Source organism: Orbicella franksi, chromosome 11 (genome assembly GCF_964199315.1).
Source record: "Orbicella franksi chromosome 11, jaOrbFran1.1, whole genome shotgun sequence".
Classification (NCBI taxonomy): domain Eukaryota; kingdom Metazoa; phylum Cnidaria; class Anthozoa; order Scleractinia; family Merulinidae; genus Orbicella; species Orbicella franksi.
This window is the reverse complement of record NC_138155.1, coordinates 9,559,548-9,582,385: the sequence shown is the minus strand read 5'-3', so window position 1 is coordinate 9,582,385 and position 22,838 is coordinate 9,559,548. Positions and strand designations below refer to the sequence as shown.

Genomic DNA, 22,838 nt, shown 5'->3' with positions numbered 1-22,838 from the left:
TGTTCAAAGCGTTAAACAGATGAATTCTTTGTTTCACTAGCCAATAGGTCTCTGGTTGGCATATTAATAACAATAGGTGACGTCACTGATATCTTTTGCCATATGACAGATTTCTCTACCCTAAAATATACACCTCAACTTGTGAAATCCCTACCCTTTTACATACCTTAACCCTTTGAATACCAACTACGCATATATGCGTAGTTAATGGTCGTGTTCTTTGTACCACTTGTGACGTCATCAATTTAAATGTCATTAGATAATCTTGATAAGCTGATAGTAGTACTAGGCTAGCCCTTTCCGCACAATGGTGAGGTTTAGATATCGACGACATTCCGACGTCGCAAATCAAAAAACAAGGTTATCAGTTTTGGTGCAAAAACGGTGGTAAAATGGTCCACAACGCCTATGATTGATCAAGGTCCATTTCTAGGCTTCGCCCGTAATTAACATCCAACTTTTCACCGCAGCCAGAAAGAACATACAATGCAAAAGGTAGCCAGTGTAAAAGGGCAGAGAAAAACAGAAAGGAAAGGGCCAACAAACGAAATTGAGAACGGTTAATGGCAAAAAAAAACAAAAAACAAAAAAAAATTCAGTCCAAATTTTGGCTTATGCGCATGCCCGTAATTGAAGTTTTGCTCAATTTTGTACCTAATCCTCGAAAAAGCTCTCCTTTTAGCAAAAAAAAAAAAGCTTTTTTAGCACAACTTAGGCTTATTTAGCGTCATGGCAGCTAAAAAACCTGACTAAACGGTTAAAAACGGCCTGAAAAAGCCTGAAAAAGGCACCCCTTTTGGGTGGAACGGCTTAGTCACGGTCTCTAACATTTCTATGAAGATTTTTCGTTAGAAAGCGACGTTTAAACTGGGGTGACGGGATATTTGGGGGGGGGGGGTGGGATTAATAGGATATGGGATATTTAGATCAGATAAAACGGGATATCGAGTAAGAAAGTCGCAACAGGAATTAGCGGGATATGGGATATTTAAGTCACGAAACTCATGATAACGGGATATAAGATACTCAGACGAGCCCCTCCCCCCCCCACAATTGTGCCTTTTGGGTCAAAGGATCGATGCGTGACAGACTCCTACGCACCGACTGTGTTCTAATTAAATCGATATTTTTCAACCCCGATGTCGAACATTCAACCTAAGCGGTCTCATGTTCTTTTTTTTTATGTTTATGAAACTTTGACAAATCAACAACTATAATATGGGTCTTTCGCTTATACTCTACATGATCAGCCTGTCGTCCTATATTAGCCAGGCTCTCTAGCTAGTCGACGATGGGGCGAAGAGAGAGCGAGAAGAAAGAGGAGAGAGTAGGGAGGGGGCGGGAGGGAAAGAGCCTCCGCTGCTCAATCACCCCCCCCCCCTCTCGCCCAATCCCCTCTCTCCACCTCCCCCCTCCCCCCACCCCTGGCACGTTACTCCCAGCCAGTGCCCTCGAGGCCCTTCCAGCCATGGTCAGACCGTTCTAGCCGGCTAGGGTGTATTTGGGTTTCTGCTGGACTCGACTTTTATCCTTGATTTCACCACAGCACACGCTATTAAAACCTGCACTGATTTTGGTAACGTCTGTTGAAAATGTATCGCTAGCAAGTTTAAAAGGTAGTAGACGTCACAAACATCATTTTCACGTAGTCCGAAGACTTTTATTATAAACTCACAGAACGTTTTGAAACAGGTTTTACAACTCCATCTTCATAAAAGTCCACAGTTTTACAAACTCACAAGTGTTATTAAGCTCAAGATAGGCCACTTTCACAAGATTATCTTCATGCACGGTTTTCACAGACTTGATATACTGACAAGCACTTTAAGGTTATGAGCAGTTTTTTTTTGTTTTGGAAATAAACAGTTTTTAGAACATCTTCAAGAAATCTACAGACAATTTTTAGGTCCAAAACATTTTCACAAATTCCTCGGTAACTGAAAGTAAAGAAAACGAAAAACACATAGTCAGCATAAAAGTTATTCACTATAGTCTTAGGAAAGTTAGTTTGCAATTGGAAGGTTGTGCAGATTCTTTTTGTTGATCAGTAGAAAGCATGGAAGATTGGTTCATGTTGCAGCTCTCGTAAGGTCTCACATGAATGGCTTGAAACCCTTTAAGAGAACAATAGATCAAAAAACAGAAACAATGCCCCTAGCCCCAAAACAATAACTGCAGCTGCAATGACGACAAATAGAATTACAAGCTTACGAGAGCTGCTATAATACCGACGATTATATGTAAACTATCCTCGTTGAAGGTCAAGAGCATGTTCGAGCCTTGAGTGGTCCGTATAACCACTGCACTAGTAGCCTGCACAGGGTAACGTTTGTGTCGCAAAAGAACGAACCGGCGATAGCATGAACCTTGTTCACGCCTCGTCGCCGCTGGTGCGTGTGATTTCCAAACGAGATCCTCAGTCCCAGAAAGAAATGTTGGGGCACCAAGTACCAAGCAAGTTGCCCTCTCGCTCTGGCCTGCTACTTTCGTCTGCGATTGTTGCTTACAGGGTAGGCTCTAAAGCGACTAGCTAGGAATGTTTCTAACCCCCCCCCCCCCCTCTCCCCTCCCCACCTCCACCTGAACGGGATGCTAGCCAGCATTTCGCTGTTGACCCTAAGGATTATATGTAAGGGTGTCTTTAATTAGTATTCGCCATGCAATAACACTTTATCATCCTGGACGGAGAGAAGCAGTACGAGAGTAACAGGTATCGATCGCAAACATAACATAACTCCCAAGACAAGGATCCAGAAACCACTGGACTATCCATTAACTTTACCCCGTACATCATGTTCAACTCGCACCGAATTTAAGTTGCCACCAGACTAATCTGACATGCGCTGTAAAATTCAGTTCCTATGCAATAGATTCCAGAGCTTTGGTTGCCATACACTGAACTTTTAATTGGCAATTTTCGTATTCTCGGTATTGGACTTAAACTAGCTTGCAAAGGAGGTTCATGCGGGGAAATATCACTAAAAAGAGATTGATGTCATTTGCATTTGAGAAGACTTCTCGCATTAGCCTCGGTTTCAAGCTAGTTCCAGTCTAATACCGAGAACACCGAGAGTATGAATATCGTCTATTAGTATCACCCAACTAGTGAACGAATGCAAATCCTGCATTTTAACTGGCTGCGCTACTAGAGGACTATTAGTAATAGTCCTCGAGTGGCAAAATTGGCGCAATCGAGCGTGACGCTTTCTTTTGTTTTATACCCAAATGAAGATTTCTTCAACTTGCATTTGCAAACTTTATTATTGCCTTTTCTGTCCGACTAGTTGGGTGATATTAAAACAATTAGACCCTTCGCCCTCAAGGGCCACGGGTCAATAGAGCATTCAGCTTCGCTTGGTGGGCTATTGACCCGTAGCCCTTGCGGGCTACGGATCTATAATTGTTAATTAAGATAACATATTAGATACAGGTACCTCAGTTTCAAACATGGAGTCTTAATCATCATCTTCAAACTTGATCCCAGGCAGCCTCATCATCGCTGTCGAATACAAGCCCAGACAAGCCCCTAACCAGTGAACAATTAAATCCAGATAGCTGAATCTTAAAATAATGCATACATGACTTGTGATTACAAATGAACCTTGATCAGCTTAAACTCCACGTTATCTCGTATACTCAAATTATTTTCCCTTCGATATTGGCTTTTTCTCAGTCATTTGCTACCAGCCCCAACTATCCGTTCGAACTAGTTTTTGTTATATTGAGAGGTTCAACTATATTGGTAGGTTCAAGTGTAATCTAATATATAGATAAGACTTGAGGGAAGCTTTTAATCATAAATATGACATGAATATGACCTTGGCAATGCTGGCCAGAGTATATGCTCAAGAAATTAGCAATTCTAGAAATAGCGTTGGTGGTATTTACAAATGATTTTAGACAATAGCCCAAAGAAAATATGCGCGCTTATTGGTTAAAAATCGTGTTTCTATTTAATAAGTGGATTGTGAGCTCGAGATTTCTATCGCGTGATGGTTGACGAAGACTCAGCTCGAGTCAACTGTTACGCATAGAAATCAAGAGCGAATAAGCTAATTATTTTCTGTAAAAATCTAGAAGTCGTTCAAAACTTTAATCTAAATTATCTTTCAAAGACATTTCGGAAACGCAAAGAAGCGGCCCCCCAGTGAAAACTACTATATACTCTCTATCTGCAACAGAATAGATACATTTTGCCTAGCGTAGCCAGTCAGAGAGCGGCATTCGTGATAGAACGCTGGTAGATATATACTAAAACTCAATAGAAACACGGAGAACATGTTTTCTATTTCTTTTAGAAAATTCCGCGATGAAAAAAAGAAAACAACTTGTTTACTTTGAACATCAAAAATTAAATTCCTAAGCTACAAAATAACCCTAAATTGCCTCACATACATGCTAGATTGCATCTAGAGAAAGGAAGAATCTTGTACGGTTTAGTTAAAAAAAAAACATGTAATTGAATTGTATTTACAAATTTTGAACACACAAAGTGATTCTCTTTTCAAAATCTCAGGCTCTGATTTATTCTTAAGATATTCTTAAAATTTTGCCAATTTCAGCCTCGATATTCTTATAAAACACATTCTTATAACACCTGTCACAAGTAAGTAATATTTACCTGCTCATCTCTTCAACATCCTCACTTTGGTCAGCTTTAGAAGTACTCCTTTTCGATGCAGACTTATTATTCCTGACCTGCTGGCGTCCAGGCAAACCTCTAGCAAAGAAAAGCAGAATTCTGTTAAAATACCAAAAAGTTTAAGAAAATACACACCGCATTTTTTTTCTACCAAAAACAAATTATTGACTAATACTGTCTGGCACTTCTTTAGTTTCCATTCAGTGACTTATGAAGTGAACAGAATAATTATTGCCTTCCCCTGAACAAGATGATACTACGATTATCAGCTTAGTAATTGGTGAAGAAGTTTTGGCCTTACAATTACGGTGTTGCCACGGGCAACTTTCCTTGTTTCCAATGGTAACAATATCGCCGCCTACAATTTTGCGCACTTGGCTGCTAATGATGTCAAAGGCCGACAAGTTGCCACAGGAAACGGAGCCAGTTGCCCGTGACAACAACAGAACTTGAACGTTAAACCCTGGTCAGCAAACTTTCGTCGCACCTTACTCAACTGATAATCATGAGTAATTTTCCTTTCACATCCTTTGTTGAACCAAGATATTGCGAGTAGTAATAATATCATATAACAATCATTCCACAATCTCGCATTGGATATGAGTTGGCTATAACCATTTCACATCCAACAAGCGCGAGTGGAATAATTGTTTTATCATTCTTGTCCCCAGAGGCAGCGCTCCTTTTGGTCAGCACCAAGAATCGCGACCTCTGGGCCGCTCCAACACCGGAAGTCCGCGATTCACGGACTCTCTGTCAAATCTGACAAATCAGATTGGCTGAGAATAGTAAACGAAAACTCTGCGCATGCTCAGGAAATCGGGTCCGGTCACAGTTCGCGATTCTCGTTGCCGACCAAAAGGAGCCCGGCCTCTGGGGGCGAGAATGTTGTTTTATTAGAAAACTCCCCCGAAATATAGATAACTAAAATTAAAAAAATATATATATATAAGTATGCACCAAAAAAGTACGCTTCCGATGACCATATTTGAAGAGTATGGTCTAATGACTCATACACCATGCTCGCTTAGCCAATGAAAAGTCTTAACCTACCTTATCCAATGATCCAGTTTTTGGCAATAATTTATATTCTGGAACAGAGAGAGTCACTCTGATAGAAAGACGTATCTTACCCCAAAGCCAGCCAGGGCTTAGGATACGATCTCTAAATTCTAGTTCAACAATTCATGACCTAACAACTGGACCACCGCACCAGTCGCGAATGAGCCATAATAATAAATTATTCACCTTGTAGACTTGTCAACATCACGACTCTGGGCAGCTCTCTTAGCCTTAGATGCCTCTGGTCCAGACCGCTTATCCTTAAATAGGGGGAGGTCCAGTATATCAGAATAGCTGTAGCTCTCGCAAGTACGTGGCTTTTGTCCAACAGTCATCTGTCATTGTCGAAAACAAAGAAGGAAAATTGTGAATAGGCCACGTTCGATATATCAATATTCTAACATGGTTCCGAGGCTTTCGGGTCAAAATTGTAGATTTTTTAAGTTTCTTTTGTCCCTCAATTCCCAAAAGAGACTTGGATACAAAGACAGCATCAAATATAGAAGTCAGTCCTGAAAGCTTTGGAGCCATGCTAGAATATTGATACATCGAATGTGGCCTATTGGGCTGGAGACAAAACAACAGGTGTTGCACATATACTGAAAGCCATGCTTCTCTTTAACACTTTGATTATGTGCGCGGGATTTCTATCACGCCTAGAAATCAGGAGCGAGCAACTTACTTGTTTTAGATAAAACTGCCAGTCATTCAAAGCTTTATCTAATCCTTAAAAAGAAGCGGCCGCCATTTCGTTAACAACCGCACACTGCTTAAGGTCACTCACTATCTACAATAGAATAGATGGCGAGTGGCTTATAAATGGAAGTACCCCCGGGGGGAGGGGTACTTCCATATATAAGCCATATAGTTATGTACGATGCGATGCGATAAGATACGATACCATAACGTTATTTCTACAAGGTATTTCCCGTCATTATTCCATTTATATGCTGCTGTGAAGGGCGTGGTTTTCGGGTAGTTTAGTCCGGTATAGGGTAGAGATATCAGACAGTTTTGGTCTAGAATAGGGTACAATTTACCCGGGAAGTGGCAAGTGTATAAATAATTTACCTGGAGTTCTATGATGGAAATTGAAACTCGGAAGTGATTACATAAGATATTTCTTTGGTTAACGTATGCTGGATTACGATAGTGATAAAGTTGCAGCATGGAAAATAGCAAGTCTGGGATAGGGTAGGGTTTTTGGTGCCAATTCCAGAATGGGGTTGCGAAATCAAACTGATAGTGGTCTAGTATAGGATAAAAGTTTCAGTGTCCTACATAAAGACTAACAGGGTCCACACACCCCGAGATTGTGACCTCTCGCATGGGTGACTGTATTGGTATTAAAAAGAGAAATTGCATTTTAATCTCTGACCTCCTCCACTACAGCAGGTGATATTTCGTACTTCCTCTCACTATCCACAATAACTTTCTTAGCATCTCCAATCTCCTCTGCCAGTGATCGCCGTCTCTTTCCAGCAGATTGATCCTTAATTGTGCGACGTCTGTCTTTTGACTTTTCCACACTCTTTTGGTGATCAGCGCCTGGCAATATTACCGAACAAGCGGTTTCAAGCTCTTGGATAAAAGACCGTTGTTTCTCGCCAGTTGATGAGCCAGGAGTGGATGACGATTGTTTGATCACTCGCCGCCTTTCAGAGGCCTTCTTCTCGAACTGTTTGGTCTTAGAATGCCCATCGATAACTGATTTGGCGATAGCGATGCTGTCAGCAAACGAGGTTCTTCTTTGGGAAGTTTGCTGTTTGATAATCTTCCTCCTTTCCACATTTCGAGGGTCCCTCTTCTTGTCGTCAGAAATAACGTCATCCTTTGTCTTTTCCTTGCCCTTGTAGTGTGCGCTTGTGGTTTGATAAGCTTGCACCCCTCCACGGGAGTAGGCCTGCCTGTCACTCACACGTACATTGCGGCTATTTCCTGCCATAAAAAGAGTTGATGATTGATTGAATCTTCACCACTGTTTCAACGAATGAAATGAATTAACCAAAATTACCAAAAAACAAAAAAACAAACAAACAAAAAAAACAAAACAGGATTGGCCGTGCTTTGTTCTGTGCATCTCTTTTGTTCTGTTTATAAAACACGCGAGGAAGTAACAAGAGCACAAAGGAAGAATAGGGTGAAATATCAGCCTTCGACTGCTTTCACTCCGACTCCTTCAGCACATTACAGGGTAAATTTCAGGTACATTAAGATACGGAACGTCAACCGCCATGTAAATTAAGTATATTGACCAAAAAGGCCAAAAGGTACGCATATTGTAACCTAACCTATTGATTTGAAAATGTTTTTGCACCTGGATTCACTGACGTAGGTTCCGGCCGATAAGTTGAGTAGTAAAGCTGAGGTTGACTTGCTGGAGGTTGGTTTCTATCCACTCTGATGCTCTGGAGGTCATGGCCATCACCCTGCCCAGATTCCACGTCTCTGTTGTTCACTCGCTGGGATAACTGTTGATAATACTCTCTCAGTGGCCTGAGCAAAAACATAACAATGCATTAATTGAGTCTGTTGAAGTCATTTGTATAGGTAATAATACGGTTTCGAGTTCAATTTTGAACTGATTTGCACGAGTAAACTTTTGAAAAAACTCACAAGTGCACATTAACTCCAAAGTGAACGTAAAAAATCGTATTATTACTTATTAATAATATAAACATGAAGAACTTCGCGTGGAGGAAGTGCCAGAAGATCTTTCTTGAAGCCATTTTTCCTCATTCGAGAAAACGTTTTTCAAAGGTTCCGCACAAAAGTTTCTTCATTACTTTACGCGATATCATTGGCTTAGAAAATTTCCTATTGTCCTTCAGTCAATCATAATCCAGAATTACGATGTGTAATTTGCACTGGTGTTGCACTTGAACTGCACTGCTCTCAGCCAATCAGAATCGCGTAATTTTTTCATGTATTATTAACTTTGCAATAATATGTGTGTAAGCTGACTACATGAGTGGCAGCGCTTCCCAGGGAATCATTTTGCTTGGGGTCAAGATTTTTCGGTCACCGAGAATAGTGATGCCTGTGAATCCTAACTAATGTTGGATGAATTTTAGCAAAATAAATTTAAATAATGAAGGGTCCGGATATGTGTAGCTCGTGATGGTGGTAGCTACATGTTTATAACATCCAAGCAAAAGTATAGAAATAACATAATAAAGTACATAATTTTAACTTACCAAGCAAACGCGAAACAGGCAGCCATCAATAATACCACCAACAGTCCTCCAACGACGAATAACGTAATTAGAACCCTAGCAACAGCTCCTCCACTTTCCCTTTCTGAATTTTTCCTTTTTCCTTTCTTGGTATGAACACCCTGATTACCAAGTGACTCCAATCTAATATTGAGATTTACATGACCATTTTTCCCATGAGATTTCTTTGGGATTTCCAGTGGCAAACCATTCGCTTTTTTTGTCTCGAATTCCTTGTCTTTGAAAAGAAGCTTTTTCATAACCACAGTATTGGAATGTTTTGTGGGCAATTTCAATTTCTGTTTTTTAATTGTGTCCTGTTCAGGGGCTTCCACTGATGGGACAGATTCTGGGTTATCTTGCGAGGACAACTGAGATCGTTCCGGCAGCATTACTTTGGATTCCACTGCTCCTGGAACTCCAGCAGTATCTGACTCAATATCCGGTGATGAAAATACATTGTGCTTCAATTCAGGTTCACGAGTTTGAGGTGATCCAGCGTCCCACTCAATGGCAGACAATGGCACTTTATCTACTTGTGATTTAGGGTCGGCATCTCCAGGAGCACCGGAACCCCATTTAGTGTCCGATGACAGATTATCTGTTTCTGATTGAAGCTCCATATCTTCAGGTGCACTGTTACTCACTAGGTCATCAATCTCTCGACCCTGTTCGTTTGCATTCATGGTTATCCCATGTATGGACTTTGGCAATCCGCGTAAATGAGCATCTCTCACTTTAGAAGAATGATGGCTGGTATCCTTTAATTCCTTATGAAAAGAGGCCAATAGGCTTGGTCTTGATTTCAGCAGGTGTGCAACTTTCTTGGAAAGATGTTTTCCCAAATTGATGTGCTTGAGTTTCAGCAGTTTGTTCAATTCACTTGAAATGACCAACTCTTTGCTATCGACATTCTTTTTTTGGGTACCCCACTCAGTGTCCAATGATAGCTTATCTGTTTCTAATTGAGGCTCCATATCTTCAGGTTTGCCAGAATCCCAATCAGTGTCGGATCCTGACAGTTCGTCTTCCTCTGATTCAGGGTCCTCATCTTCAGGTTCACCAGAGACCATGTCAGTGTCTGATCCTAACACTTCGTCTGTCTCTGATTCAGGCTCCATATCTTCTGGTTCACCATAGTCCCAGTCAGTGTCCGATCCTGACAGTTCGTCTGTCTCTGATTCAGGGTCCTCATCTTCAGGTTCACCAGAGTCCCAATCAGTATCCGATGCTGACAGTTCGTCTGTCTCTGATTCAGGGTTCTCATCTTCAGGTTCATTAGTGTCCCAATTAGTTTCCGATCCTGACAGTTCTTCTGTCTCTGATTCAGGGTCCATATCTTCAGGTTCACCAGAGTCCCAATCAGTGTCTGATCCTGACAGCTCGTCTGTCTTTGATTCAGTGTCCTCTTCCCCAGTTTCACCAGAGTCCCAATCAGTGTCCGATCCTGACAGTTCATCTGTCTCTGATTCAGGCTCTATATCTTCAGGTTCACCAAAGTCCCAATGAGTGTTCGATTCTGACAGTTTGTCTGTCTCTGATTCAGGGTACTCTTCCCCAGGTTCACCAGAGTCCCAATCAATGTCTGATCCTGACAGTTTGTCTGACTCTGATTCAGGGTCTTCATCTTCAGGTTTACCAGAGTCCCAATCAGTGTCTGATCCTGACGGTTCGTCTGTTTCTGATTCAGGGTCCTCTTTTCCATGTTCACCAGAGTCCCAGTGAGTGTTTGATCCTGATAGTTCATCTGACTCTGATTCAGGCTCCATATCTTCAGGTTCACCAGAGTCCCAGTCAGTGTCTGATCCTGACAGTTCGTCTGTCTCTGATTCAGGGTCCTCATCTTCAGGTTCACCAGAGTCCCAATCAGTATCCGATGCTGACAGTTCGTCTGTCTCTGATTCAGGGTTCTCATCTTCAGGTTCATTAGTGTCCCAATTAGTTTCCGATCCTGACAGTTCTTCTGTCTCTGATTCAGGGTCCATATCTTCAGGTTCACCAGAGTCCCAATCAGTGTCTGATCCTGACAGCTCGTCTGTCTCTGATTCAGTGTCCTCTTCCCCGGTTTCACCAGAGTCCCAATCAGTGTCCGATCCTGACAGTTCATCTGTCTCTGATTCAGGCTCTATATCTTCAGGTTCACCAAAGTCCCAATGAGTGTTCGATTCTGACAGTTTGTCTGTCTCTGATTCAGGGTACTCTTCCCCAGGTTCACCAGAGTCCCAATCAATGTCTGATCCTGACAGTTTGTCTGACTCTGATTCAGGGTCTTCATCTTCAGGTTTACCAGAGTCCCAATCAGTGTCTGATCCTGACGGTTCATCTGTTTCTGATTCAGGGTCCTCTTTTCCATGTTCACCAGAGTGCCAGTGAGTGTTTGATCCTGATAGTTCATCTGTCTCTGATTCAGGCTCCATATCTTCAGGTTCACCAGAGTCCCAATCAGTGTTTGATCCTGACAGTTCGTCTGTCTCTGATTCAGGGTCCTCATCTTTAGGTTCACCAGAGTCCCAGTCAGTGTCTGATCCTGACAGTTCGTCTGTCTCTGATTCAGGGTCCTCATCTATAGGTTCACCAGAGTCCCAATTAGTGTCCGATCCTGACAGTTCTTCTGTCTCTGATTCAGGGTGTTCATCTCCAGGTTCACCAGAGTCCAAGTCATTGTCAGATTCTGACACTTTGTCTGTTTTTGTTTCAGGTTCTATACCTTTAAGGGCACTTGGATTCCCCTATAACAGTAAAAACTCACAATATAACAATAGTGGCAATATTTACGTAAAGAGCCCAGGTTCTATGATATGAAGGATAAAAAACAATGATTTTAACATTCCGATTTCTCCGCAATGATTCGTCCAATTTGTTTGAAACTTCAGAATATGTTTATTTCATACTTAGTAAACACATTGAACTCAAATCAAAAAAATGTCTAAATTTTGGTTCATTTGAACTTTAAACGCTTTACAGGGAACCTGTAGATGCATAGACAGAATAGGACTAGGTTAAGATCGGAAGAATTACGTTTGCCCAAAAGTGACTAAGATGGGGTTTATAACTCACAGGCCACAAAATAGACTATAATGGGGCAGGGGTTCCGAGAGGCCAGTGGTACATGCCAAGCAAAAAGTAACACCGCTACCCCCAGGGGTGAATACATGCATATAAATTTACTGATTAAGGTGACTTATAAATGTTCGGTGTGTAGCCAGGCATGTTAAAAATTGGTAAAAAAGGAAAGGAATTAAATGGTTGTCACTGGCTAAAAATATGGTTATCGAACGTTTCGGCCACTACTGTTGCCTTCTTCAGCAAAAGATGGAAAATGCAAATGTTAAACGGCGTCCTGCTAGAATATGTAATGGATGTGTGATAAAACTAAATGAGCAATAGTCTCTAGAGTATTCTTAATGAGTGCTTCCAGAGGCATTGTTTACAAGATCAAATGTAAAGATTGTGACTGTGTTTATGTTGGTCAGTCATCACGCGCGTTAAAAACACGTATGAAAGAACACGCAAAGGCTATAGCAACATTGGACAAAAACTCTTTATTGGCCAAACACCATATGCTCAACGGTCACCAAATAGATTTGGAGAACGTTGAAATTGTCGACAGATCATCAGTATGGAAACAAAGACTAATTCTTGAAGCTTGGCATTCCGTGCGAGATAGGAACGCTATAAACGAACACATAGCGCTACCGAACGTGTACAATGGCATTCAGAGTTTTTACACTCATTAAGAATACTCTAGAGACTATTGCTCATTTAGTTTTACCACACATCTATTACATATTCTAGCAGGACGCCGTTTAACATTTGCATTTTCCATCTTTTGCTGAAGAAGGCAACAGTAGTGGCCGAAACGTCCGATAACCATATTTTTAGCCAGTGACAACCATTTAATTCCTTTCCTTTTTTACCTAAGGTGACTTATGTTTAGGTTAATTCAGTATCAGGGGATGAATTTCAATGCATTTATGCTATTGGTTAAGATAACTTATGTTAAGCTTCATTAAGGCCAAACTCAATATCAGAGGGTGAATGGACATTTATGTCTTGATCAGGTACCTTATGGTGTGGTTCATGCCTCTCATGGGCCAGATTTGCTTCAGGGTTATCAGATCCAGAAGGTTCGCGAGCCACAGTGCCAGCATTCGTCAAGTCAGCAAAACTGTTAATCACTTGGTCATCCATCTCTGGACCCTGTTTGTTTGAATTCATGGTTGTCCCATGCATAGACTTTGGTAGTCCATGTAACTGAGCATCTCTCACTTTAGAAGAATGATAGCTGGCATCCTTTAGTTCCTTATTAAAAGACGCCAGTAGCCTTGGTCTTGATTTCAGGAGATGTGCAACTTTCTTGGAAAGATGTTTTCCCAAATGGATGTGCTTAAGCTTAAGCAGTTTGTTCAATTCACTTGAAATGAACAGCTCTTTGCTGTTGACAATCCCCTTTCGGGTCGCCCAAGATGGGGTATTAGAAGGTTGTTTTCCACTGGCATGTGAACCAGTTCCAGTAAAATCATCTTTGGTCTCCTCAGGCCTGTGTTTAACAGAGTCTGAAGCAAACCCAGGAGAAATATTTGCCACCTCAGGATTTCTTGATCGTATAGATTTCCCTAGGGAAACAAAATATAAGTAAGTATTTGTATTAACAGTGAGAGTATCAATGAAAGTATTTGAACCAAACTAATCCCTTCCTTTATCAACATCACAACCAGTAATGCATATTAATCAATATTTTTAGTTCATTCCTTGGAAGTTATAACTCACATGAAATGAACAAACCTTTGTGGTTGGCAATCCGTTTTTGAATACCCCAAGAATACCCCGGTTTGTCATTGGCATATGAGCCAGTTCCAGTAAAATCATCTGTGGTTACCTCAGGCCTGTGTTTAACAGAGTCTGAAGCAAACCCAGGAGAAATATTTGCCACCTCGGGATTTCTTGATGGTATAGATTTCCCTAGGGGAAACAAAATATAAGTAAGTATTTGTATTAACAGCAAGAGTATCAAAGTAACTGAACCAAACTAATCCCTTCCTTCATCTACATCACAACCAGCAATGTATATTAATCATTACGCAAATGCTGTAATCTGATTGGTTGAGCCATTGAACACTGTCAGCCATTATCGTGAATTGAGGTCGTCTAGGAAATGGCAACGTTTTTTTTTTCGTTTTTCCAAAGTTTTGCAGGAAAATTTTGATGCAAATGGATAATTAAATTCCTGAGAAGTCTAAACAAAAGACATTTAGGGTTTCTTGACTTTTAAAAAAGCTGAAATTATTGAAAAAACTGTTGTGCGTGCACGCACAACTTCAATTTAAATGACGATTCAATGCGAGCGATCTTTTTCAGGTGCAAAGTTTAATAATATGTTAAGAAATAATTGGAAACCGTTATTTGAAGTAAATTTTAATAAGAATTCTACTGAAACAAGTAGATTATTCGCTCTCGATTTCTATGAGGTGATAGTTGATTCGGCATTTGGCCTCATCAACTATCACCACATAAAAATCTCGATTAGTTAGATTAATTAGTATAATTTCCAGGGGTGAATATAAGAATTGGACAAGCTGAATGGTCGCAAATCTCATCATATGACGTTTTATTAAATTCTCAACCTCGGATAATGCAACTCTAGCTTTCTGATTGGTTCACGGGATCTCGGTTACCAGCCATTATACCTGCGTTTGTCCTTATATGGAAACGAATGCGGTAAATGTCGGTAGGCATAAACCTTTTTGCGGGAACCCAAGTTTCGTCGACAAAAAAATGGATGAAAAAAAGCAGACTCGGTGAGCTATCTACAGAAGAAATACAGGAAATTATGGACAATGCCGTCCCAGTAAAAGCAAAAAAGCCACAAAATTCGAGATAAGATTATTTAACGGTACGTATACGTTAAGTTTCCTTTAAAAGTTGCAAAATTGAAATCTGACCGTCGAGATTTTCGCATTCATGAAGATTATGTAACAAAAACAATGTTTACCTTAACAGAATGGCTTGCTAGTCCTGGTGGCACCAAATTTCGAAACCGATGTAAGAAATGTCAAAGGAAGAACTGAATGTTTGTCTGAAGTGTTTTTACACGTCTGCGAGGAAGAAAGATGGCACGTATTGCGAAATCCATTAGAGCCGCCATTGACAATTTCCTTCGAAAGCCGCCGCACAACAAACCGTTTTCTAGTTACCTCTGACCAGGCAAATAAATTATTACAGCATTTGTAAAAGGCCTCAGGAAAACAGGCATCATTGCCGGCGTAGTCCATAAGAAACCAATTTCAAATGAGCAGACGAGGAAACTGTTCGACTTAAGCGAGCTCGGACCGGCCGAGAGCAAAAATTCAGCACGGCTACAGAGCACGACCCCAGTTTTATCTCGGGCTCTTTTTTGGCCAACGAGGACGGGAGAATGAACAACACCTAACGCCAACAATTGTGTCCTTGCAAAAAACACCTCCAGGAGTTGAGTGTTTTGAGCTGAACCGAAGTAGGCCTCGGAGATTCTGAAGCTCGAAGATGAATCTGACGCTAAGATAGTTTCTGTCCCTGACTCTGAATCTGGCCAACAACATACAGCTCGAAATGCCAAGGCTTTCAAAGCAAGGGAATCCTGAAAGCGGTCTTGTCGAGAATAATTTTGGCACAACGTTTGTATCACATGGCGATCAAAGTTTTCCGCAGCATTATTACAACGGCAATGTGCAACTAATTTTACAAGTACATTCTTTTTAGCCCTTATGGTTATTTTGGCCAGGCAGTACTCTATACTAATTTAATGTTTATTGTAATTATTTTATAAATTGTGAGTACAAATAAATGGTTGCTGTTGTTGTTGTTTTTGTAGTGCACAATTATTCGGCTCCTCTCCATGACTCGAACTTGATCGCTTTTCAAACTTTCTGACCAAGGTTATATCTCGTTAATTTGATAGACGTTCCTTGAATTCTACTTGATTGTAATTTCATTGAGCAAATTCACTTGCTTCGCTTTCAAATTTTTCATTCAACTAATTTTACAAACGGCGCGCATGTCATGTGATTTCCCACTTGTTGTTAAGATTTTACTTTTTACTTACAAAATTTTAAACGGTTTAGCACCCTGTTACTTGGCGGAACTTATTAATCTTCGTCAACCGATAAGGTGTCTTCGTTCAAATAATGATCACCTGCGACTGCACATACCGGTGTTTAGGACAAAGACCTACGGGGGACGCACTTTTTCCTCTTGTGCGCCAGCACTGTGGAATAGCCTCCCACTTGATGTGAGAAGTGCCCCATCAGTGGATACGTTTAAAACTAAGCTTAAAACGTTTTTGTTTAATTCTGATCTTTAGTATTTCTATAATGAATTTTAGTATCTTATGATGAATTTTAGTATTTAATAAATTTTAGTATTTTATCATCCATTGTAATTTAATATATTTTCCTTATATTGGTTTCGTTATCGTTTTTCTCATTCGGCAAGTAAACATGGTGGACAGTTGCTGAATGAAGTTTTCATTTATTCAAAAGACATCACTCGAAGTCCAGGATATTTGAAAGGATGGAAATTTTCAAAATGACTGCTGTCGCCCTTGGACGAAAAATCTTTTCAAGAACCTGTATTTAAAGCTTTTAAGAATTGTAAACGCAATGGTTACGTCGATCCCCAGCAGGTCAGATCGATTGGCTGAAATTTATTTTTCTACAAACTAAAGCTCCCCATTCTTAGGCGATGATGACAACTGCGAATGAAGTCAACAACGATAAAACAAAGGTACGAAATGAATTTATTTTTTGTAGTGTTTCGCTCGTTTGTTTTACTGCCAAACTCGATGAGTAAATTTATTCACAATCGATGTCCATGTAACCTTTATTAAAACTACGGCTGCATACATGTATGCACACAAACAATTGCGTCTGTGTTTTTATGGTTTAGTCCGTTATTTTGTAATCCTTGATATTCACCTCTGAAAATTATACTAAAACAATTATTCGCCTCAGGCTCAGTGAACATTGGTGAATATTCACTTCGCCTTTGGCGAATAATTGTTAAATATTTTTAGTATCCAGTCCATTCCTGGGAAGTTACATCTATAACTCACATGAAATGAACAAACCTTTGTGGTTGGCAATCCCATTTAGGGTACCCCTGGATGGGGTATTAGAAGATGGTTTGTCATTGGCATACAAGCCAGTTCCAGTAAAATCGTCTGTGGTCACCTCAGGCCTGTGTTTAACAGAGTCTGAAGCAAACCCAGGAGAAATATTTGCCACCTTGGGATTTCTTGATGGTATAGATTTCCCTAGGGAAACAAAATATAGGTAGGTACATGTATTTGTGTTAACAGTAAGAGCATCAAAGTAATTGAACCAAACTAATCCCCTCCTTCATCAACATCACAACCAGCAATGCATATTAATCAATGTTTTTAGTATCCAGTCCATTCCTTGGAAGTTATAACTCACATGAACTGAACAAACCTTTGTTGTTGGCAATCCCATTTAGGGTACCCCTGGATGGGGTATTAGAAGACGGTTTGTCATTGGCATATGAGCCAGTTCCAGTAAAATCATCTGTGGTCCCCTCAGGCCTGTATTTAACAAAGTCTGAAGCAAACCCAGGAGAAATGTTTGCCACCTTGGGATTTCTTGATGGTATAGATTTCCCTAGGGAAACAAAATACAGTATACTGTAAGTAGTTATTTGTGTTAACAGTAAGAGTATCAAAGTAATCGAACCAAACTAATCCCATCCTTCATCAACATCACAAGCAGCAATGCATATTAATCAGTGCATTTAGTATCCAGTCCATTCTTTGAAAGTCATAACTCACATGACATGAACAAACCTTTGCGGTTGGCAATCCAATTAAGAGTACCCCAAGCTGGGGTATTAGAAGACGGTTTGTCATTGGTATATGAGCCAGTTCCAGTAAAATCATCTGTAGTCCCCTCAGTTCTGTGCTTGACAGAGTCTGAAGCAAACTCAGAAGAAATATATGCCACCTCGGGATTTCTTGATGGTATAGATTTCCCTAGGGAAACAAAATACATTATAAGTAGTTATTTGTGTTAACAGTAAGAATATCAAAGTAATCGAACCAAACTAATCCCTTCCTTCATCAACATCACAACCAGTAATACACACATGTATAATTAATCAATGTTTTTAGTATCCAGTCCATTCCTTGGAAGTTATAACTGACATGAAATGAACAAACCTTTGCGGTTGGCAATCCCATTAAGAGTACCCCAAGATGGGGTATTAGAAGATGGTTTGTCATTGGCATATGAGCCAGTTCCAGTAAAATCATCTGTAGTCCCCTCAGCTCTGTGCTTGATAGAGTCTGAAGGAAACCCAGGAGAAATATTTGCCACCTTGGGATTTCTTGATGGTAGAGAATTCCCTATGGAAAGGAAGATAAGTAGGTAATCTTGTTAACAGTAAGAATTTTAAAGTAATTTTAAAATAAAACTACAAGAAATCTTTTCCTTCACCAGCTTCATAGCCAGCAATGCATATTACTCAATATTTTTAGTATTCAGTCCACTCCTTGGAAGAACATTCAGATCTGTGTAAACTTATAACTCACGTGAAATGAGCAAACCTTCACGGTTAGCAGTCTCATTTAAGGTACCCCAAGATGGGGTATTAGAACATGGTATGTTATTGGCATATAAGCCAGTTCCAGTTAATGGTAAAAGTATCAAAGAAATTGAAATTGAATCAAACTAATCCCTTCCTTCATTTCAACATCGCAGCCAGCAATGCATATGAATCAATATTTTTAGCACCCAGTTCATTCCTTGAAAATACATTCAGTGTTTGTAACTTGTATTCTTTGATTTATAGATGAACTTTAGGAGGGACTGAAAGGGAGAACACTCACGGGGTTGCTGGCATCAACCTTGCTCCTTAATTCTTTCCGTAACTAAAATTGCCCAACTGTGTCAAATGTGAATCATGCTCTTATCACGAGACTAATCCCAACAAACTTTAGCTCATTCCTGAGGAATAGTTCTGACTTAGGCTGCATTTCTTTGGAGTGATCTGGATCAGGATCAGTGATCCAAGATCCCTCAGTTCAATTGGTACATCAAAGGAACCAATGAATATACCCTGATCACAGATTCATCAGTTCCTTTGATGAACTATGATGTGAGTGATCTTGTAATTGTAATCTTGTAATCCAAATGTAATCAAAGGATTCACCCTTGTACTGCAACTGCTCTTAACTCGGTGAGAACAATAATTTTCAACTTTGGGACAAGAACAACATTTAAGAACATTATACATTTCAAAAACCATTCATTCACTTTTGATTCAGGAATAAATAAGTAATAATGGTTTAATGAAAGCATGTTGGTCATCATTAAGATGAAACAATTCAGCTATTTTAAAGATGATTTCTAGTCCGTACTGCGCACTCTCAAGAGTTTGTTTTCGTTTTTTGTTTTGTGTCACGTAAGACAACAAAATGTGAACATTTTGCAACTGCTTAGATGAAGTAAATTCAAAGTTTCATGTCAACTGCCATTATCGATGCAAAGCTTTATGCTTCGTTCTTTCTCGTATCACTTTATGAATCAACTTTGCAGCTGTATGATAAGGTATGTGGTTTGTAACAAATAATATCGATTCGCATTCCATCAAGTGAGAACTTATAATGTTTATAGACATTATGGTGCTGAGACTGTGCAGTACGGACTGGAAATCATCTTTAAATCACACTATAAAGACTTTTTCCTAGGCCTAGTTTTCAAGGAGGTTCATGGGGTAACCCTAGTGCTCTGAGCTATACATACCAACAAATTTATGCACACCCAAAACGTTACCCTACTGTGGCTGGACAAACATCCAGACCAGTCGCATGTTACCTAACCTAGACATCAATAAATTTAGTGTCCAAAACAATTTTTGTTTTAATTAACTTATCAGTTCTAATAAAATCATATTTCAATTTCCATAAGTGCAGTCAGATACCAGACTGAAGATTGGAATCAAATCTAGAATCAAGTCATTGTGACCAAAGCCTAAAAGCCATGGTAGAATATTGATATATAGAGCCTGGCCGGCCTGTTAAGTTTAAATTCCAATGCCCTTAAATTTTATTTTAAAATCGGAGCAACTTCACAATAAATGGGTAAAAAGAATTGTTGTCTGTGGTCTGCAGTGGGCTTGCAAAAAAATATTTTAACAACTTGAAAAAGCTTAGCTTAGTTAAAATTTTCGAATGACCAAGGATTGAACTGGTAAGATAAATTTCACAAATCTAAAACAAATGCAGTTAAAAAAAAAAAAAAAAATTGTACCGAGGCTTGAGTCAGCGCGTTCGAGCTTCAGTTTCGTTTCAATAGATCGTTTTCATGGTCACGCAATAAAAAAAAATAAATCGAAAACCATCCAGTGGAAAAAGCTAAGAAATTGTGATGGTATAAAAGATAACTAAATAACACACTTCTCCAAGTTTTAGGCCTGTTTTAGGCCCCAAACTTCAGATATTCGTCGAAATGTTTCGCAAAAATTTACAGAGCCCTGTATGGAAACGCCATGTTGCTGTACATCCGCGGAAAACAGTGTAAACATCTGGAACTTGCTTTGGCTATCTAGGCGACTAACTATCAGTATTGAACAAAAAAGCATTCACATAAGCATTTTTCCTAATGCACTAACTTCTAAAAAGGCTCAAAATCATGAGATAAGCATATATTTCAACAAACTCGATCGTGGCCTTGTGTCACGAACTCCATAAAACTGAAATTCAAAATGCTCTGGTTTCCAAACGAAGCACGCTATTCAGCTGTGCAATTGTAAACAGATATAAATACACAGCCTCTTATACCTGATGAGGATAAAAACTTTGGTGGCTTTTTAGTTTTGGACTTTAGAAAGTGTTGACGTCACGTGAAAACGATCTATAACGTCCAGAAGAAGGCAAAACGAAAAGCCGGCGTCACTTCACACGAAAAAATCGAGAGCACTCGAGAAACGATCGCTGTAAGTTATCCGAATACAGTGTAATTAATTCAACTTCCTGTCAGTGACTCGGTGAAAGGTAACATACCTGGTGCTAACATTGTGGATTAGTGCACCTGTAGTCCCAGTTCCACAGCTCAACATTTTGCTTTGTGAAAGAACAATTTGGAAGAAAACCGCCATCTTGCCCGTGAGCGCCAAATGCGAAAGAGCCTGGGCAGCGCACATTTTGGCGGGAAACTAAACCGGAAACAAGTCGATCGCAATGTCATCGGAATGTCAACGGCAATCGCTCCAGACACCTGCCAGATATTAATTGGTTATACCTTTGGCTACAATTGATAGCGATGTCTTCAAATCTGTCTATAATACCATTCCTGTGTTCATTTGTCGCTATTTCAAGTGTCAGCAAAACGTCCCATAATTACCGTAAATCCTCGAATTAGCGCCGCCCCCCGTCGCTCGAATAAGCGCCCCCTTCGAATAAGCGCCCCTCCTACCGGCCAAAATTTGAAATAAGCGCCTCCCCTAGAATACGCATCCCCCTCGCCTTCGTCTATTTTGTGAACGAGTACTGAGTCAACAAAGGATGTATAGTTTTCGTCGTGTAGTATTAGATTTGTACATTGTTTCAGTTTGAGAACACGTTAAATGAACACGTTGAACACGTTAAGTACTAACGGCGCCGCAATTTAAACTTAAGGTCAGCTTTTTATGCCGATAAACAGCTTATGTTGTTGTTTACGCGCAGATGTATTTAAAAAAAAATGATCATGTCAGGCCACGATTTGGGAAAAATTAAATAAGCGCCCCCTTCGATTAAGCGCCCCCTCGAAAAAGCGTCCCCATCTTCGCCTAAATTTGAAATAAGCCCCCCGGGCCCTAATTGGAGGATTTACGGTATATATAAACACACCGTGCAGGGGAGGGAACGGCATGTTTTATTTTCAAGACTTCGTTCTTCACCATATTTTTGTGGTCATAGAGTTGTACGAAAATAAACTTCTAATTCAGTGGAGTGCACCGTGAAAAGTGTCTTTCCAAAAAGCGTGAAAACAAATTATGAATCTTGAAATGCAAAGTTGAGTTTGAGATCTCGTGAAAGACCCTCCGCCTGTGTAACTTAACGTATTAAATAATAATTATCAGGAGCATATTACTGTAATTATATAACTAACTGCGTCATGCCAACGTCATCAATAGTCTTCTAGTATAATTAATTGATGTTAAGAAACGACTGATACTTCCGACGTCAAATATTGTATCCGAGCCAACCTAATACTGCGTTTCGCTCAAACCTTTCAGATCAAGCGCGGGCAAGAAACTTTGCGCGTTTTCTATTTTTTTTTTTTTTTTTTTTTTTCTAAAGCTGTTTTGCGCGCACATTTTTAAGTTGCGTTCTTACACCACTGAGGAAGAGGGAGAAAACAATCTTTCCAATTGCTGATCGTTGTTTGGTCTTATGCATAATTTTAGCACTTTTCAATCCTACAACTTCAAAGTATTATTTTTGTCGGCGGGTGCGCAAGCTACCTTCGCGCGCGAACTGGAGAAATAAAAAATGCTCGCGCAGCTCGTGTTATGGCTCTCTGTTTTGAAAAAACGAATCTGACTCTATTTGAGTACTGGAAATAAGGTTACCAAAAAGTTACTTGTTCCCGACATTGCCACAGCGAATAATTACAATTATTTCGTTGAGGTCGAGCTATCAACAAATCTATAAAACAAAGAGGGTTGATCTTGGCTTGTTGTCGGTTGTATTTCACACGCGCAATTCGAATCAGTATCCGGCATATTTGATTCAGACAAACTGTTTCAAAAAAGCCGTTTGAAAAGAAACAGACCACTTTTCATTATTTTGTTCTCTTTTTCAAGGCTCAAGGAAGCTTTTATTTTCTCTTTTAGAAACCTGGCTTTTGTCGCCAATTCCCGCCAATTCAGCCACCCCTTATGCA

General features: G+C 40.0%; 3 protein-coding genes across 3 annotated transcripts; all 3 read right to left on the bottom strand.

Moving 5' to 3' along the window:
- Positions 1–1,362: 1,362 nt before the first annotated feature.
- On the bottom strand, positions 1,363–11,644 carry LOC145502355 (uncharacterized). Its single transcript, XM_081481657.1, has 7 exons — positions 8,902–11,644; positions 8,022–8,200; positions 7,083–7,642; positions 5,891–6,039; positions 4,622–4,720; positions 3,435–3,526; positions 1,363–1,937 (listed from the first exon to the last, which is right to left on the bottom strand). Exons 1-6 carry the CDS (start codon positions 11,334–11,336, stop codon positions 3,469–3,471), a joined length of 3,480 nt encoding a protein of 1,159 aa, XP_081337783.1. The 5' UTR covers positions 11,337–11,644; the 3' UTR covers positions 1,363–1,937; positions 3,435–3,468.
- Positions 11,645–12,847: 1,203 nt separating this feature from the next.
- LOC145503322 (uncharacterized) lies at positions 12,848–14,655 on the bottom strand. Its single transcript, XM_081482801.1, has 3 exons — positions 14,607–14,655; positions 13,799–13,881; positions 12,848–13,605 (listed from the first exon to the last, which is right to left on the bottom strand). The coding sequence occupies exons 1-3, from the start codon at positions 14,653–14,655 to the stop codon at positions 12,919–12,921; spliced, it is 819 nt and encodes a 272-aa protein (XP_081338927.1). The 3' UTR covers positions 12,848–12,918.
- Positions 14,656–18,098: 3,443 nt separating this feature from the next.
- On the bottom strand, positions 18,099–22,138 carry LOC145502468 (uncharacterized). Its single transcript, XM_081481795.1, has 2 exons — positions 20,972–22,138; positions 18,099–18,313 (listed from the first exon to the last, which is right to left on the bottom strand). The coding sequence occupies exons 1-2, from the start codon at positions 20,982–20,984 to the stop codon at positions 18,102–18,104; spliced, it is 225 nt and encodes a 74-aa protein (XP_081337921.1). The 5' UTR covers positions 20,985–22,138; the 3' UTR covers positions 18,099–18,101.
- Positions 22,139–22,838: the final 700 nt, after the last annotated feature.

What these genes read in the sequence shown, in the direction of transcription:
- LOC145502355 (XM_081481657.1), bottom strand. Translation starts at nt 11,336, where the DNA reads ATGGAGCCTGAATCAGAGACAGATGAACTATCAGGATCAAACACTCAC. An exon ending in ACCTACGTCAGTGAATCCAG is followed by an intron (nt 7,643 to 8,021) that starts GTGCAAAAACAT and finishes TTTTTATGGCAG; the next exon opens with GAAATAGCCGCAATGTACGT. An exon ending in GATGTTGAAGAGATGAGCAG is followed by an intron (nt 3,527 to 4,621) that starts GTAAATATTACT and finishes TTCACTGGTTAG; the next exon opens with GGGCTTGTCTGGGCTTGTAT.
- LOC145503322 (XM_081482801.1), bottom strand. Translation starts at nt 14,655, where the DNA reads ATGCCTACCGACATTTACCGCATTCGTTTCCATATAAGGACAAACGCA. An exon ending in CCATATAAGGACAAACGCAG is followed by an intron (nt 13,882 to 14,606) that starts GTATAATGGCTG and finishes TGTTTCCCCTAG; the next exon opens with GGAAATCTATACCATCAAGA. An exon ending in CTGTTAAACACAGGCCTGAG is followed by an intron (nt 13,606 to 13,798) that starts GTAACCACAGAT and finishes GGAAGGGATTAG; the next exon opens with TTTGGTTCAAATACTTTCAT.